General features: G+C 36.3%; 1 protein-coding gene across 1 annotated transcript in view; it reads left to right on the top strand.

Annotated features, from left to right (window-relative positions):
* The first annotated feature begins 1926 nt into the window (after positions 1-1926).
* The window catches only part of LOC149789661 (uncharacterized), an 83464-nt gene continuing 64574 nt past the window's right edge, over positions 1927-20816 (top strand). The window contains exons 1-2 of the mRNA XM_089971676.1: positions 1927-2190; positions 7563-7726. Coding sequence (XP_089827802.1) covers positions 7654-7726 — 73 coding nt within the window. The 5' untranslated portion in view covers positions 1927-2190; positions 7563-7653. The remainder of the gene's footprint in view (positions 2191-7562; positions 7727-20816) is intronic.

Here is a 20816-nt window from a genome sequence, read left to right as displayed (position 1 = left end):
AGCTGATTACAGATGCGTATACATGTACGTGTAGCCTCCTGATGATTTCGAAAGACACAAGTTTGACATGATAAGGAGACATTTTCTAGATGGAAGCCGATTGCGGAGACAACGTGTGATCACTGAGCGATGATATTTAATAGATGTCACAGCTTCTTATACAAAATACTGGACGTCGTCATATCGATCACTCAATGAACCCGTCCTAAATCGCGCTGTTAAAACTCAATGGGCATGCGCAGGACAGGTCGAGACTAATAAGCCTGTATGGAAGGCGGCACAAGTTACCAGATTCCGGTTAAGCAGCAAATTGTGGATAAATTGTGAATAAAGTATTTTTCCCTGGTATCAATGTCATATCCATTTTGGTGTAAATAATTATCTTGTTTACATACGTTTATCGTCTTATGATGATTTAGGATTTTCAATTTTTCTCCAAGTTGTCCAATATTGTTCACTTATTCCAAAAGACATCCAAATTCCAAGCCTTAGCTAAGTTCTGACTGTAGAATATTTAAGGCCTGGGAATTTTCGATTTTGCATCGAACAAATCGATTCACAAGCGACGAGACCCCTAAATTCCCTTCTCAAGGAGATGTAATCCACCCGGCTTTACCTAGTTGGTAACACCCTAACTAACCTTCGATTACGGATCGGAATGAATGCTTTATATAAAAGATAACCTAGCTAACCGTCGATTACTTATCCAAAGTAATGCTTAATATAAAGATAACCCAGCTGACCTGCGATTAAGAATCCGAATGAATGCTTTATATAAAGATACCGCCATCAAAATTAGGATGATATAACAAAGAATGGATATTTAAAAAAATTCCTTACAATTACAGCCTAATGCCGTCATATGTGATTTTTGCCTTATTCGCTCCATCATCCCGGTATGGGAAGGTCATATTTCCTTTCATATGCATGTGAGGCTTGTTAATTTCTATATGTCACTCGTACTAGTAACAGCTGCAACAGCATCTCAGTATCAATAAATTAATAATAGTAGTAGTAATAGTTCTGACATAAGGGTAGCAATACGGTAGCAGTAGTAGCAGTAGTAGTAGTAATAGTTCTGACGTAATGGTAGCAGTACGGTAGTTGTAGTAGCAATAAGATAGCAGTAGTTCTATTAGTAGTAGTAGTATTAGTAGTAGTAGTAGTATTTTTAAAAAAGTTATCGGCTCTTCTTCATACAGTTTAACTCTGAAGTTCAGGAAGTGAAAATGACCAAGTGGAGCTAGCACCTTTTTTGAAAGGTGCAGATCTGGAGTGAGGCCAAGCTGTATACCCTATAACCCCATATTACACCTATAAATCATACACCAAAACAAAGGGAATTAAGTTTTTTTTAAAGCTATACCTAAGGTACACAAGGTCTTTTTTAAATAGCCAGCATAACCAGGGAGGAAAGCCAGGGAAATTCTTTTTCTTTACAATTCTACACCCCCCCCCCCCGCAAAATACGAAACTGTAGGGCACCACCATAAGTAGGAATACGGTAGTAGTAGTGGTGGTGGTTAGTAGTAAACAGATGATTGTGAGCTAGCTACATGGCTACAGTACCTCGATACTAGTGGTCGTGGGTTTGAACCCAGCAGAATCATACAATTGGTTTATAAATGTGGTACATAGCAGCTGCCTCTCACCAGCACCTGCTACATGTCTGCGGCGTAATGCCCCAGTGCTAGACGTGACTATAAACTGCCACACTGCTGACATCGATACGATATGACTAAAATCGATAAATCTACATTAAAATTCCACAACCCAAAACACACTCCCTTGAGCTACCTACCTGTATAACTAACTTCACAGACTTAGGTAACTACTATTACACACTGATACTTGCATGCCAACACTACACATTTCCGTCATTATTAGAATTTGTTTATTTTTTCAGAGTTATTCTCTCTATCAGCCATGTTGTTCACTCAAGTAAACCTGAAGAAAGAGATACACATGTTGTAACTAAGTCAGCTGAATATCCATTGTGGCATTTGTCTGCGCACGCCAATAGCTTGCCAGATAAGGTCAACACTTAATAACATGGCTTGTTGTCACGCAATGATTGGTTGGTTTTGTGTATGATAACACGTCTTTACTTGGAGACAAGTACAATCATTACATAGAACACCGACTGGTGAACTTCGGAAAGTTGCATGTTAAAGGATTTATAGATATTCTGTAAGTATCAGTCTACTATTTATTTTTTTATGAAACATTAATTTATATTGAGTCAATGCATGAAAATGGAATAACGTTTTACTGAATGTGCAGAGTCCTACATTTACTCAAATCAAGGTCACTGACACTAGTCTCTCCAAGAGTTGTTCAATTAATGATACATCATCAATTAAATTCACAGAGTTTTTAAGTTTTCAAACATATGTTATTGATGATACAGAGAGTTGGACATTCTCAGTGACAGATGTTCACATACTAAATCCCGGTTAACTTACACGTAGGTTATTTAATGCACAAAAGTTGTTTATTTTTAGTGAGTGCGATTATAAGGTAAAATTATCATGTGCACGTCATTTCCTGTCAGTTCCTGTGACTATGAGGTCAATAAGAGCAAATGAAGATTCTTTAAAAGAAATCATTACCGGTATTTACATGGATTGCTAACCTCCACTATTATTATACTCACCACTAACACCCCATCTACATTATTTACATACACCACTAACTCTCCATCTACACTATTTACACACAACACTAACTCCCCCCAAATTATTTACACACTCCACTAACTCTCCATATACATTATTTACACAAACCACTAACTCCCTATCTACACGATTTACACACTCCACTAATTCTCCATCAACACTATGTACACACACCACTAACTTCACATCTCCACTATTTACACACTCCACTCGCTCTCCATCTACACCATTTACACACCACTGACACCCCCTCTACAGTTCGAGTCTCGGATTCGGCTAATGTGGTTATGTGAGAAAGCTGCCAGTAGCTTCTCGTGGGTCGGTGGTTCTTTCCGGGGGTTTTCCGGGTTCTTCCTCCACCATTAATACTGGCCGCCATGTATAGCCTATCTTGTGCTGAAAAATGGCGTTAAACCATACAACAACAACAACCCCTCTACACTATTTGCAAACGCCGCTAACACTCCATATACAATATATACACACACCAATAATTCCTGATCTACACTATTTATATACTCCACTATCTCTCCATCTACACTATTTACACATAACACTAACTCAGTCCAAATTATTTACACACTCCACTAACTCTCCATATAGATTATTTACACAAACCACTAACTCCCTATCTACACTATTTACACACTCCACTAACTCTCCATCTACACTATATACACACACCACTAACTTCACATCTCCACTATTCGCCCACTCGCTCTCCATCTACTTTATTTACACCCTCTATCTACATTATTTACACACACCACTAACTCTCCATCTACACTATTTACACAATCCACTATCTCTCCATCTGCTTTACTTACACACAACATTAACCCCCCTCTACACTATTTACACACACCATTAACCCCCCAGCTGCACTTATATCACTAACTCCCCATCAACACTATTTACACACACCACTAACTCCCCTCTACACTATTTACAAACTCCACTAACTCTCCATCTACACTATTTACACACATCACTCACTCCTCCTCAACACAATATGCACACTCCACTAACTCTCCATCAACACTATTCACTCACACGACTAATTAACCATCTACACTATTTCAAAAGACCACTAACTCCCCAAATAGACTATTAGCATCCTCCACTAACTCTCGATCTACACTTTTTACACACCACACGAACTCCCCATCTACACTATTTACACACTCCACGAACTCTCCACCTACACCACTTGCACACACCCTAACTCTCCATCTACACTATTTACACACATCACTAACTCCCTTCTACACTATTGACACACACAACTAATCTCCATCAGCACTATTTACACACAACACTAACCCTCCATCTACACAATTTACACACATCACTAACTCCCCCTCTACACTATTTACACATTCCACTAACTCTCCATCTACATTATTTACACACAATCAAATAACTCTCCATCTACACTATTTACACACACCACTAACTCCCCATCTATATTATTTACACTCATCGCTAACTCCCCATCTACACAATTTACACACACCACTTACTCCCCAGCTACACTATTTACACACACCACTAACTCCCCCTCTAACTATTTACACACTCCACTAACATTCCATCTTCACTTTTTACACAAACCACTAACTCAACATCTACACTATTTACACACACCACTAACTCCCTCTCTAACTATCTACACACTCCACTAACATTCCGTCTCCACTATTTATACACTCCACTAAATCTCCATCTACACTATTTACACACATTACTAACTCCCCAACTACACAATTTAAACACACCACTAACCCCCTCTACAATATTTACACACACCACTAACCTCCTCTACACTATTTACACACACCACTAACTCACCATCTACACTATTTACACACACTACAAACTTCCCATCTACATTATTTGAACACACCACTAACTCCCCATCTACACTTTTTACACATACCACTAACTCCCCATCTACACTATTTACACACACCACTATAAAGTGCCACACTGCAGACATCGTAGCGATATGACTGAAAATTTGTTAAAGCTCCGTTAAAAATCCAAATAACACACACACCACCACCAACATTAGCTCCATATTCATTGTATTTACACATGTCACTAACTCCTCATCTACATCATTTACACCCACCGCTAATTAACTCATATAATTTAGTATTTACCTCTAAAACTAATCTCCCCATCCACATCATTTTCACGCACTAACTCAAAATATATAGTATTTTCCCACCTCTAACTACTAATCTACATTATCTATACCCACCATTATCACCATATTCATTGTATTTACATATCCCACTAACTCCTCATCTACCAACCGCTAATTAACTCATATAATTCAGTATTTACCCCTTAAACTGATCTCGCCATCCACATCATTTACACCCACTAACTCCAAATATATAGTATTTTCCCACCTCTAACTCCCCATCTACAGTATATGTACTCACCAATAACTCCACACCTACATTATTAACACTAACCAATAACTCCCCCAAAACAAAGGCACAATGCTTCGTCCAGTCATTGTAACAATTAGCTACTCTAATATGTACAAGATAATTTAAATACACAACACCGTTAAGATCACACAAAACCACTAAGATCACTCTACACCTCTTAGATCACACAAAACATGCTAAGATTACACAACACCTATAAGATCACACACCACCTCTACGATCACATAAAACCACTAAGATCACAGTACACCTCTAAGTTCACATAAAACAACTAAAATCACACAACACATCTAGGGTCGCACAAAACCACAAAGATCATACACCACCTCTAAGATCACACACCACCTCTAAGACCACATAAGACTACTAAGATAATACAGAACTACTAAGATCACACAGTACTTCTCCGATGGCACAAGACTTCTAAGATCACACACCACCTCTAAGATCATATAAAACAACCAAGATCACAGTACACCTCTAAGTTCCCATAAAACAATTAAGATCACACACCACCTCTAAGATCATATAAAACAACAAAGCTCACACAACACCTCTAAGATCACACACCACCTCTAAGACCACATAAATCTGCTAAGATCACACGAAACTACTAAGATCACACAACACCTCTAAGATGGCACAAGACTTCTAAGATTAAATAAAACTACTACGATCACACAGCTACCTTAAAATCACACAAAACCACTAGGATCACACAACACCTCTAAGATCACATAAAAACATTAAGATCACACAACACCTCTAAGATGGCACAAAATCACTCAGATCACACAACACCTCAAAAATCGCATAAAACCACTAAATTCACTCAACACCTCTACGGTAACACAAAACCAATAAGATCACACAACACTTCTAAGACCACACAACACCTCTAAGATGGCAAAAGATCACTAAGATCACATAAAACCACTACGATCACATAAAACCACTATGATCATATGACACCTCTATAATCACATACATCAACTAAATCACACAACACCTCTAAGATGGCACAAAATCACTAAGTTCACTCAACACCTCAAAATCACATAAAACCAATAAAATCACACAACACCTCTAAGGTAATACAAAACCAATAAGATCACACAACACCTCTAAGATCAAACAACACCTCTCAGATGGCAAAAGATCACTAAGATCACATAAAACCAGTATGATCACATAAAACCACTATAATCACACAACACCTCTATAATCATATACATCAACTAAGATCACACACCACCTCTAAGATTACATAAAACCACTAACCTCTAAAATTACATAAAACCACTAATATGTCACAACTTTAATATGGCACAAGATCACTAAGATCAAACAACAACTCTAAGATCACACAAATCCACTAAGATCACACAACACCTCTAAGATCAGTCAAAACCACTAAGATCACAAAACACTACTAAGAACACGCAACACCTCTAAGATGGCACAAGATAACTAAGATCACCTAAACCACTAAAATAACATCTTTATGATCACAAAAATTAACTAAGATCACGCAACACCTCTAAGATCATATGCAACCACTAAGAATAAGCAATTTTAATATGGCACAAGATCACTATGATCAAACAACACTTCTAAACTCACACAAATCCACTAAGATCACACAATACTTTTAAGATCACATAAAACCAATAAAATCACACAACACCTCTAAGATGGCACAAGATCACTAAGATCACACAACATCACTAAGATCACACAACACCTCAAAAATCACACGAAACCACTAAAATCACACACAACCTCTAAGATCACATAAAACCATTAAGATCACACAACACGTTTAAGGTCACACAACACCTCTAAAATCACACGACAACTGTGAGATGGCACATTATCATTAGGATCACACAAAACCTCTAAGATCACAAAAACCCTGAGAACACACAAAACCTCTAAATTCACACAAAACCTCTAAGATCACATACCACCTCAAAGATCACACAGCTCCTCTAAGATCGCACAACACATCTAGGATGGCAGAAGATCACTAAGATCACACAACACCTATAAGATCACACAAAACTACTAAGATCACACAACACCTCTAAGATGGCGCAAGATCACAGATCACATAACACCTCTAAGATGGCACAAGACCACATATCGCACAATACCTCTAAGATCTCGCAACACTTCTAAGATCACAAAACACATCCAAAATCACACAAAACCAGTAAGATCACAGTACACCTCTGAGATCACACAAAACTGCTAAGATTACACAACACCTCTGAGATGGCACTATGTCACTAATATCATAAAACACTAAGATGAATAGGGAATATAAATGTCATTATATTTTGTGTGTAAAAAAACTAAATATTAGTTATTTATATTACATCAACACGGCTAGAAAAGTCCTGTCTATCTTTTGCAGCCCAGTCATCCTGTCAGCATTGTGTTAGATTGAAAACTCATTTCACTTGGAGTGTATAACCCTGAAGCACAATCATATAAAAAAAGATAAAATGGCTACAGGAGGAGAGGAAAAAGTTGGTTACAGTCTTGTCAAGGTTGGGACTCTGACACTAGAAGAAACCAGTAAGTGATCCATAAGTTACATATAAAAATCCAGTGGAGTTTGTCAATGAATATTTTCATAATCTGCATAAGGATACTTGTACTATATTCATTACATGGTGGAAAATGTCAGTTTCTATTTTATACTCATTTGTTTCCTAAGGTCTGACATACCTAATGGAATATGACAGTTAATAATTTCATATTTTTGTAGTCTTTGTTACATAAGTCTGGCATATTTATTCGAATATTTAAGTGAATACTTTGAATTTCGATCTTAGTTTCATACTTTATCATTACCTATTGTCGGGCATACTTAATGGAATCTGTCAGTAAATATTTTCATACCCTGCATACAGATGCTTTTAATACATATATTAGAAAGGAAAGACAGGAATGACTGTGTGTACTAGCAATACAACAGCCAGTGGGAAACACATCAGAGTTGGCTAAGTCTAAATATGGAATTACTAATTAACCTTAAAACTATAATGTAAAACCATAAGCTCATTGTTTGGTAATTCGATATTCCAACTGCCTGCAATGCAAGTCTTTTCATTGGTTATACGTGTAAGCTTTCACCATGACACCTATTATACTGGCTTTCTGTAAGATGACATAGTCTGATGGCTATACATACACATATAAAAGAGGTCAGTAACTGAAACTACTCTCTTTGTTCAGTGTAGTGTGTTCCTAAATAATGTTTATTCATATGCAATATGAACCGACCGATAGCGATTGTGACTACGTGGTGACAGCTATGAACATGCTCCTGTCACTGTTGGCAGGTAATCTTACCACCGCAATGCTAGGTTTTGTTCTTAGCGAGCTTAAATAATTATTTACCTTTATGTATAACGCCAAAATATGTCCTGTGGAGAGGTATTAGATTTTTGTAAGAAAAGGGTCAAATATCTATGTATCCTTTTTCTCGCAAGGACGATGTTCAGACTACCTTTTTGGGGTTGATCTCTATCTAGAAGCTGTTCTTACGGAGTATAGATATTATGAACACAAAGAAGACTTGTAACGATGACGACAATTTTATTGATAAAGCATCCCCAAACAGATGTGTTGTTTGTCTCTGGCACAAATTAGATTCAAGAAAACATACAGATTTTATGCATGCGCGTTATTAAAAGATTGGAAATTAGACGTCACAAGAATAAAATTTTGTATTTGTATGTTTTCAGCTAACAAACATCTAAACCAAAGAGTCTCATTTTGTTCATATTTGAGTAGAATTACGTTGAGGAATAATGTTCTAGTTAAGGTCTTCAAGAACATGTTTTGCAAGATCGTGCGTAAAAGAAATCCTGTCATCCAAATCCAGTATAATTTAGTCTATAGTCTAATTTGTTGGCATAAATCTCAAAATTGTATTGTTATTAATATTTTTATCTATCACAAACATGTGTCCGCAAGATGGCAACATAAGACTGCATTAATCGTATAATCATATGAGGTGCCATGTTATTATTGTATGCTGTATAATACATTCGGTGTATAATATACATAGTCTCGTGTATGATAGCATAACTTCAAATTCGTTATATTAATATTTCTTTCAATTTATTGTTTTATAAAATTAAATGCATATCTTAAATTTGTCTAATGAATGATTTACATTGACGTCCGAACTGAGTGAAATGTGTTGGATATAGGCGTTATTTCCCAATATTAAAAAGAGAATTCAAGTCTGAAGAAATAACTCGCGACTAAAACTTCAATTTGGAAAGTTCATGTACACTAATTAAGATTTTATGCTCGTCAAATATTAACTACAAATTCAGTTAATTGATATAATAAAATGAAATGATATCACATGATAAATATAATATCATAAAATAAGGGAAAAGGGTAAAATGGCGCCTGATATTACTCGGTCTAATATGGTTCGATGATCAGAATATTTAGATTTATCTATGGATATTATAAAAACGATATTAGTTTGACAATGGGTCAGTGATTGCCCTACCCACCCCACCGTCAACCAGGGTTATTATCCAGTACAAAAATATGCTTTCATTTTGACATGTGTAGAGTTAGAGGTTGAATAATCTCCCACCCACCAAACCGTCAACCATGGGTTGTGTCCACCACAGTACATGTTATTATTTGGACATTTTAAGAAAGTTAGCGATTTAATAATCACTCCACTCGCGCGACCATCAACCAGGGTTACAAACCGTCATTGTGGACTGGTCAAGCACACTCTTGAGTCGTGCAATCCTAGGTTCATAAACGCATTTAACACCTTGACCTACAGCCAGTTTGATGTCGGTTGGACCACAGAAGTTTGACGTCTTATCGTCAGCCAGAACGTCAGACTCCTGTGGTTGGACCATATCGCACACACACACACACACACACACACACACACACACACACACGTGCGTGTGTAAGTTATTGTTTATTAAAGTTTGATCCGCCTCTGGCATTTTTAAACATTGTTTCGACTCTGTCATCAATTCTACAGACCAGTCAAGAATTTACATTGATCACTGATGAATCACTAGTGACGTAAGAAAATAACGATACAAATATTAAGAATTTCCACACACCCACCTCATTCATACAGGACAGGGTACGCAGGAATCTGGAATGAAAAAGAAAACTTATTTGGGCTTGATGAAACCCTTGAAACTGAACCGTAACCAAGTAGCCTACTATAACTTGGATAGTTGTAACGGTATGTGTACACTTTCCATGGGATTTATCTACAGTGTTCATAATATCAGTGATACAAATTCGCAATAATCTGTAGAAATTATAAGGTAATTTATTTGTTTATGAGGCACACACACACACACTGTAATTTATTTAATGCTTGCTTTTACTGCTGTTGTTTTTTCTTAAAACTATAATTAGGTTGTAAAACAAAATTATTTTTAAATATCAAAATATCCAAGAGGTGCCCCCATCTAGTGTCTCTGCTTTGGTTGGTCAGGCAATTTTTTTTGAGGGGGTGCACCAGACAGATGCCCCCCATTCCAAAAAAAAAATAAAATGTATTGTATGTTTGTATGTTTGCCCCTCAGATTTATAAGTTTTGTTTTGTTTCGTAAAAAGAATCTTATTATTACAAATTTTAGTTTTAATTTTGATGGGGTATTTATTTTCCTTATTGTTATCTATGGGGTTATTCGTCCGAGCCTGGTCTTATTCACCTTGCTCGGAGTCCCTTCCCTGAAAATTTTGTGACCTTTGCTACAGGTCCCCTAAGTCTCAGTGTTTGCTACTTGTGTTAATGCTATATTGTGTGTATGCTATATTTTCTGTATGTTTGAGACAGCAAGTATAAGTCAGAATTTTTCCCCAGTTATCTTATTTCAACTTTTTGGATTTAGAATACATCATAATATATTTTATATTATTTATCCGTTAATTTATTTTCAATTTAGAATTTTAGCGATCGGAACGGTGTGCTATATTAGTTTAAGAAAAAAATTTATATTGTTTTATTCAAGTGTTAATCTGTGTGGTTCCTCGTAGTATGTTCTTGAAATAGGTAGGCTGTGCTCGATTCACATTTCTTTATTCTCCTTGTATTTCTCCTGATTCGAGTTAGACATCCTTTAATTATTTAAACTATTTCTTAGAAATTTCCAAAATTGTTTAAGACACTACAAGAATGTAGGTCGGTTGACCATACAGTGAGGGAGCTGTAGGGTAAGAGTGTGTGTGTGATTTGGATTTTTAACGTGGCTTTAACAATTTTTCAGTCATATCGCTACGATGTCTGCAATGTGGCAGTTTATAGTGATGTCTAGCACTGGGGCATCATGCCGCAGACATGTAGCATGATGTCCCACCCAGTCACATTATCCTGACACCAGGCCGACCAGTCCTAACACTAACCTCTTAATGCTGAGCGCCAAGCGAGACAGCTGTTAGTACCGTTTTGGTAAGTCTTTGGTATGACTCGGCCGGGGATCGAACCTACGACCTCCCGCATCCGAGGCGGACGCTCTAACCACTAGGCCATCGGAGCGGTTTGTAGGGTAAGAGAACAGGACCTTAATCAGTGGGGGTAATACTGTAAGTATTTGTGTTTGTTGTTGGGTTTAACGCCATTTTTCAGCACACGATAGGCTATGCATGGCGGTCAGTATTACTGGTGGAGGAAGAACCCGGGAAAACCCCAGAAAGGACCACCGAACCACGAGAAGCTACTGGCAAGTTTTCTCACATACCCACATTAGCCGAATCCGAGACTCGAACCCACGCATACAGAGATAAGATGGCAGTGATCCCTATAGTTCCTTATTTCAGATAGTAGTTATTTTTTATTTTTCCAAAGTATGACATCATATAAGTGTTTTGAATTTTCAAGTGTTAATTGAAGATTTAATAAGTATGGGCTCTTATTTAGAATATATTATAATATTATAAATTAAGAATTTTTAATTCAAATGTAAAATTGTATATTTTTTAATATTTTTTTTTATTTGAAAAGAAATTTTAAAATTTTTAAATCATATTGATATCTCGGGAAAAGATGTTACTTTTATTTTTATATCATTTCCCAAAAATTATTGCTGATTTAGAAATTTAAATTCTATGTAGTTTTTAATCAAATTGTCTTAGGTTCCTATTTAATATTTTTTTGGTTGGAGGTTTAGAGACGTTATTATTATATTTTTTCTTATTTTATTTTGTTTAAATTTTAATATTTGAATTGGATCCTGGGTTTTGTAGATTCCATGTACGGGTCCAGGGATGAGTTGGAGGCTCTGGCCTGCTCACTGGCAGTATCACACCCCTAGTGGGTAGCTAACTAGAGCTCCCCCTCCCATCGCCCTTTCCCTCCATATTCTCCCTCCCCTCCAGGTACCAGTCTTTGTATTAAAACAATTCATTGTTATCTACCTATTACAATTATCTGCCCACAGGCCCTCATTATTCCTATAATATAATCCGTAATTTTATAGAGTGTGCTTTTATCGAAATTCCTGTCTAAAAATAAAATACTTTCTCTTTTATATATCCCCTTTTTACATATTTCCCCAATTAATTTTATTCTATCTTCTTTTTTCTTATCACATTGTGTCATAGTGTGGTACTTTCTAAAGGGGGCATTTTTACACAGTGGCCATTTTTGTGATACTCTGGTCATGTGCCGTCTCACTGCCACGTCTCCTGTCAACCATGCAGTATGCATGTATTTGAAGCAGAGGCTTTGAATGTTAGGAGATACTAGTTTATTCCAGTGCCCCTAGGCCCTTTTCCAGTTAACTCCTAAATGTTCTTGTTCTATTTTGATCTTGGATTTTTTTCTTCTGTTGTCTCTTCTCTAATCCATTGGCATGTATCTTTCTCTTATTTTTCCCATAACTCCTTTTTATCACGATATTTAATTAATAATTCCTTAACAAGTCTACATTTCCTAAGCATTTCAATTTTTTTTTGTAAATTTTATTTTGGTATATCTCTCTCCTATTTCTCATGGTAAAACCGTACCAATATATGTATATCACTTCCCACGGTAGGTTGGGTTCAGATTATAGTTTTTAAACCTATTTAAAATATTAGCATGTTGAATTAAAATGGGATATGGTAGTGCTAATTCCCTTCCTTCCCTCGCTCTATATACAGTTTCTTTATTTACGTAGCATTTTATAATTCCATATAAAATTAATAATATCATTGTCTTTTTTGTTTAATATGCCATTTTCTATTTCTGTAGATTTTAAAATATAATTTATGTTTGAATACATGTATGTTTTGACCACCACATAATGCATAGTGGTGTTAGTGCCCAGATATGTACATTTTCTTCTGTTTCTTTTACATATTTTTTTTCAAATTTCCTGTTCGTCTCTCCTCCTGAAGTTGACTCCCAGTGCCTCAACTCGTTTTTTCAATTGGGGGGGGGGGGCAGCCCGGGGTGAATGCCCCACCAGTTCCTTATCTTTAGAATTTCTGTTTTATCGTTGCTGATTTTACAACCTGAGGCTTTTCAAAAAAAATTCAAATTCTTTTTCCAGATGTTTAAAGGAGTTTGGGTGTTTTGTAAAGTTAGTTCAATCATCTGCATGTTGTAGCATCTTGATTTCATCTTTTATGTTTGGAACTTTTATACCTTCAATTTTACTGTTCAGTCTTATTCTTATACTTAGGATCGCAATCGCTATTACGTATAATAGCATAGATAATGTGCATCCTTGCCTCACTGATCTTTGTATGTCGAATTTTCCCGTGTTCGCCCCATTTACCTGTAGTCTTGAGGTTATTTTGTTGTACAGGATTTTAGTCCATTGTTGAACATTTTCTCCAAATCCAAATTTTTCCAAGACTTTTTGTATTTAGTTGTGTTCTAATCTGTTAAATGATTTTCCTGGTCAAAAAATACCATAGCACCTTTTAGCCCACATTCTTGTACGTACTCTATGATTGTTTTTGTACTTAGAGCACTAATTTGTATATCCCTCCTCGTGGCCTCACGTGTTTCGTTTATGCTTACAGTTCTAAACATTCCCTTTTTTATTCTTGCGGCTAAAATTTTGCTTAGTATTTTAAAATCAGTATTAGGAGGGAGATGGGCCTCCAATGTTTTAGATCTTCCCTATCTCCCTCACCATTATATATATATATATATATATATATATATATATATATATATATATATATATATATATATATATATATATATATATATAAAGTGTTATGATCCCTTCCCTCATGCTTTCTGTCATAGTATCATTTCTCAAATGAATATTATTGCATAAACCTTCCAGAATGGGCGACAACTCACCGCGGAATTTCATGTAAAAATCCAAGGTGAGTCCATCTCTACCTGGGTATTTTCTTTTGGTCAGATTATTTATGCTATTTAGAATTTCTTCGCTTGAGATGAAATCATCACACAAGTTTTTGTGTTCTGATGATATCACCTCGCAATCTATCCCTTGTAAATAATCCTCTATTATATTGGTATTAATTTGTTGTGACATATATAAATTAATGTAAAACTCTTCGATGTATTTTAAAATTTCCTTCCTGTAAGTTACCCCCTTTCCCTCATTATTTTTTAAGAGTTTCAACATATTTTTGACCCCCCCCATTAACTCCACTCTTTTGTACAGTCCCTCCGCTTTTTTATGTATAGCACTGTATTATCCAGCCCTTATTTCCCTCTCTTTGTTTTTTTTTTATATCTAAAATTGTGTTGTTTAATTTCCAGTTCCCTATGCCCCATTTGTGTTTATATTCCAAAGTTATTTCTAGATATATTAAATTGTGATCTGAAATTTTGAAGTCCTTGATGCCTGCTTCTTTATAAATATCTTTTTCAACATTAGTACAATAAAATTTATCTAATCTGCTTCCTTTATTTATTTTGTAATTATATGTATACTCCCTCCTTAGTAAATTAAAAATTTTACATATGTCTACCATTTTATGAGTTTTTTAAAAAAAAGAATCCGAACTCGGTTTAAACCTAATGTCGTTGGTGGTTAATTCCCCATCTCTATCTGTATTTTCCCCCACCCAATTAAAATCTCCCCCTAAAATAAAATTTTCCATGGTGTATTTTTCCATGTATTTAGATACATTTTCCAAAAATTGTTGTTTGCGTTATTTATTCGCTGGCATATATACATTTAAAAAGTGAACTTCTTCCATTACAATGTGAATCAATCTCCCTTTAAAAAAATCCCCCTTTTTTTCCTTTTCCAATTCACCCCCCCCCCTTACTTTTTTATGAAAGTTGCTACCCCTCCTCTTACATCTTCTCCCTTAAAATCATTTAAAATCAAAACTCCATTCATTTTATCCTCGTATAATGCTTTTAGCTCGCTGGTGAAACTATTATGTGTTTCCTGTATAAACAAGACATCATTGTTGGTTTCATTGCATAGTTTTGTTAATTTTTCTTTGTTGATCCCATTTACATTAATAGATGAAACGCGGAAATTTTTTGTTTCCATATTTCATTTTCCTTTCAGGTTGCCGCATTTCGGTTATACATGGTTATTTTCAACTTAGTTTCAAATTGAATATATGTGTATGTTTTGATTTACTTAATTTGTATTGTTTATTTGAGGGGGCACTGAATCCCCCCTAAATTCTTAAATGATGTCTTCGGTCTTATCTATGCTCGTTTGGTCTTTGGTGTTTTCCGTTGTCGTTTTCCGTTAATTGCGATTCCGTTTCGTTTTCTGTAATGTTGTCGTTTTCGCTAATGTCTTTGTCTCTGTCGCTGTATTTGTTGTCATTCACCTGTCTCAGCTGTTTTGTCCCTATCGTCTTGTCCTGTTTAATTTCATATATAGTTAAAAGGCTCTCTCGTTCTGTGTCGCTACTGCCCCTCTCCTGGAGAGTGCTTTCCTTTTGTTTATGCTTTTTATCCTTATTTTTGGCAAGGGAGTAGAGGTCAGATGCTTCAAACTCACATCTGACTCCACACCTTCAATTTTGTCATTGTCCTCTACTACTGAGTTTTCTTCTTCTTGTAGAAGTGAAAACCTGTTGGTCAAAGTAATCTGAGGCCCCTTTAGTCCGAGTTTCCTCTGACCCTTGCCACCCCAATTTTTATATTTGGACATTTACGTTGGGGTGTATGAAACTCGGACTAAGGCAACCCCAACATAAATGCCCAAATATCACAGATGAAACTCGGACTAAGGCATTGGATATTCCATGTTTTATTCGGGCTGAGTATTTTCTCCAACTCCGGGGTTAGAGCGTTTCCCTTTATTTCCGTTAGGTCTCTTTCAGGGAGAGACATTAGCTCATTGTTTGATGTGGTTTCGGCTATGTCTCCCCCTTTATTTTCCTCGTTTCTTATTTCAGTTAATATCATCCCTATTTGTGTGTCGATGTCTATTTCTGTTGTTTTTTTTTTTTTCCGCTACCTTACTAGCATAGGTTGTTGTTTTTGTCACTGGTGCCTGCTGGTTTGTTGGCATTTGGGGCACTTTCTATGGTTTTCACACCATCTGTACCAGCTTTTTAACCTAAATCCCATTACGTAGAAAAACGTTGGGAACTTAGGAGAATCTTCTTTGGCCACAGTGACGATACGGGCGCCTGTTTTTACATTGCCAAAACCCCAGACTGTGGCCATTTTGGATTTCACTACCTTTGTTTTGAGTTTTCTCTCAATCTTTTTCGTCAGTTCTATTGTTTCAATTTCCAGAGGGAGGCCTGAGATCGAAACATCAATCGTTTTTGCCTCTCTCTGGTCAGGGGCGCAGTTTTGTTGATACTGACGTTGTTCGCTTTAATTTCCATTTGATTTATCTCTAAAAGAGGTGTGTCGAATTCCTTAGGGTACAGAACATAGTTGTTGTAGCCTGCATTTTGCAGGCCATCTATTTGTTCAACGTCTCCCCTAAGATTTTGAGGGCGGTCAGAATTTCAGTCTGCCTTGGTCCGCTCGACGTATTGGCAAAGTCTAAGGTTTGATATTCCATGGGATGGAATGCTAGAAGCACTCGGTCTTCTATCTTGGTCTTGAAATATGTGCTTAATTTCGTTCCCCCCCCCCCCGTTGTATATTAAATGGTATGTTGTTTTCTGCTTCCATATTTCTGCGATAAACTCATTGTTCAATGTCTTTGCTATTGAAGAGTCTCACACTACTATTAGTCCAAAAAATTACTAATTACTGTGTAATTGCTAAAGAATAAAGGCGGAGAGCAATGCTATGAGTTGTATTCAGTGTATACTGCCCACACATAGGAATTCACAAATATTTGAAAATCTAATTAGGTTCAATGAATAATGATAAAAATTAAAAATTAAGGTTAAATATGAGTAACAAAAATACAAAAAAATGATGTTGTATCTAGTGCCATCACTCTAGATACAAAAGTATAGTAACTCTCCTTGTGCGTAATTGTCAGATGTTAATCGATTGTTTTAGAGCCCACCCAAAGTGTGTCTGCTCTGTTCGACGTATGAGCACGATCAATCAAACCGACCAATGGAAAGGGTAAATAGAGCTGTTGATGTAGGATAAGCCTTGATTCCTTTTAATGGAAAATTTATACATCTCGTGGTATATCAGTGATAAAGCGCGCACACACAGACACACACACACACAATCTATCTCTGTCTCGGTCTGTCTGTATGTATGTATGTATGTAACCTGTTATCTTTGATGTACAAAGTGATGTATATACATGGTTCAATAAATGGAAACAAGGCTTGCTTTACTTACTATTGCTAATTACATTCAGACTGGTTTTTACACCCTCCTCTCTCTCTCTCTCTCTCTCTCTCTCTCTCTCTCTCTCTCTCTCTCTCTCTCTCTCTCTGGTGGCCTGCTTGTTTAGTCATTTTCTTCATTATAGGTCTACATACATCGTAGCACGCCACCGGAAAAATATCTGCTAAGCTCCATTTTATGGATTTTTTTTTCTCTCTCTGTGTTTTGCAACTTTTCTCGATAGATCGACTATTCTTAGGACAGGTCAGCCTGGTGTCAGGATAATGTGACTGGGTGGGACATCGTGATATATATATATATATATATATATATATATATATATATATATATATATATATATATATATATATATATGTCATGTTTACCCCGACCCAGAGTAGCCCAGTTTGAAACATGTATAATCAAGGTAATTCTGACGGGTCATTGTTTGATGTCGAACATTGCCGAAGGCTAGCACTAATCCGTTACGTAAGATTGTTGTGGCTAGAATCGAAGGACCGGACGTTGGAGTTGCGAAGTCACAGACAGCCAATTATCTCCTAGGTGTCGAAATGTTTCCAAGATCAAAAGAAATTGCCTGAAGAAGTGGGAGTGTCCTAACTTCTTTCCCCTGCAAACAGACAGACAGGTTGAACTGGCCGCTAAGACGATTGGACAGGGGCACAGCGCCACCCAATCAGAATCGAGATAGGGGGGAGACCTTGCTTTGGGTAGAATGATATCCCTGCGTTTTCCGGCAAAAGTTAGTTCGCTGAGAGAAATTACCCAGGGAAGAGGTTAGCGTAACTCCGAATAGCCATTCGTTCTTGGCGGGAAAATCTTAGAGCGGGAAGGTCTAAGTACAGAAAGCTTCAAAAGGAAGCTTTGAGGGACAGACCAGTTAAAGTTTGGTCCCGTTGTCTCGGATAGAGAGACGGAGGAAAGGAAGGAAGGAGAAGAGGTGAAGTTGAAGTCTGGGAGCGGAATTGGAGGAGGAGATAATAAAAGGAGGAGAAAGGAGAAGCTGAAGTCTGGAGCGAAGCTGGAGGAGATAGTAGAGAGGAAACAGAGACAAAGAAGGAGTTAGAGGAACGGAAAGAAGGAAGAATCAGCGGGAAGAAATAGATGAGTAGATGCAAGGACAGGGGGAAAATCGAACTCACACTGTAAATCACGGGATGAATTAGGCTGTCACTTGGTCGAGGGAAAGACGAGTGATTGGAAGTTATCGTTCTAAATTATCACATTTATTAAATTGTTATTGATTGAATTTCATCTTCGTGTTCTCTATAATTTAACCGTCGGCATTGCTGACTGGGGGCTCAGAGCTGTAAATCTACATCATCACTAATTTAACTTTCTAACAAAACGAGCCAGGGTGGAACTTTCAATTTAATTTAATTAAATTATATTGGGAGAACCCCACCCCAATACGACAGAACGTCACAATATATATATATATATAATTTTTAGTGAATTATCACAAATATTTCATTTAGAAAAATAGTAATTCATGGCTCGGCATAAAATAAAGTACATGTATACGTATGCCACACAGTCAAAGATTTCCAGTCAGATTTTCTCATCTCGAGACGTTATTGTAAGTTTGTAATATTGTATATAAATCTCATGGAAAGTGTACGCCTAACTTAACTAACGACCTGCGTTCATCTAGGTTACTTGGTGTAAGGTTCGTTTAAAGATTTTCATCCCTTCAAATTCTGTTCCCTCTCACTCTCCATAATCACCACGTTTTTTTCCCTAAATAATAGGGGGAAATCAGAGGAAATTCCAATCAAATTCATTTCTGAATTGGTAAATATTTATTACTTTTCTTTCTGTTTTATTACTTTATAAATGATCCATAAATGGAAATTAATAACTTATCAAGAGAAAAAAATCAATGGTTAAAACAATAATTATATATGTGGTCATACCAACAGTATCTGTATATCAAATTGCTTCACACGAACACTTTAAAAGTCAAGTTAATTTTAATGTATGTGATACATCTTTGTATCTGTCTATCTATCCCGGCTTATAGCCTTCGTAATCTTTAAAGAAGTAAACTCACGTGGCCATTTGTTTAGAAAGAAATGAAAATTTTTCTGCCGATATTTGTGTTATGAAAGATTACTCAGTTAATATTCCTGGCTGCAAAAAAAAAGTAAAATATAATGATAAAATTATTTTTTAAAAATATGCCGACAAGTAATAGACTCAAAGTCAGATATCAACTTCGGTGCGATTAGCAATTATAAGCATTGAATCTCTCAGGCAATATATTGATCTTTCTCAAAAATATGAAACCCTATTGACGGCTGTGCAAAATTATTGACAACCCATGCATTATATATAGAAAAAGATCGTATTTATTCAAAGAGGCAATGTGTTCCAAATGATGAAATAACGAAGTAGTATTCGATTTATCGACACATTATGTTTTGATAGAACGATATTGTTTGATTTCATACATAATAATAATTCCATTAAACAAAATCTGTCGTTTTTCGATTTAGTACTTCTTTTATAATGTATATCACTTAAAGGGCACCGTAGTTTTACAAACATATTGATAAGAAAGATTTCGTATGCATAAGAAAATAATCCGTGTCAGTTACCCTTTTGTCGAGGGGATACGGAACAGTGGGTATAACTGACAGCGTATTCCCGGATTTACTGCGATGTAAAGCCGTAAAACAATGTTTCGGCAGCTGTGAAACAGATGACGTTTGCATGTTTATTTCTCACGGGTTGCTATACCTGAAACCGTAGCTTCCACTTCTGTTGATCGGTTTTACCATTTAATGTATTGATGGAATCGGTGGATTAAGATTGGCTGGTATATGGAGTAGCTCGTTACTCGAGACTGGTGAAGAAACGAAATAACAGACACACAGCAGTCGGAACTAACTTTAAGTTCAACATCTTTTAAAATAAGTCTTGGGT

The sequence above is a fragment of the Sinohyriopsis cumingii genome, chromosome 10, assembly GCF_028554795.1.
Source record: "Sinohyriopsis cumingii isolate HCF-2022 chromosome 10, ASM2855479v2, whole genome shotgun sequence".
NCBI lineage: Eukaryota > Metazoa > Mollusca > Bivalvia > Unionida > Unionidae > Sinohyriopsis > Sinohyriopsis cumingii.
This window is presented reverse-complemented; position numbering and strand designations above follow the sequence as displayed.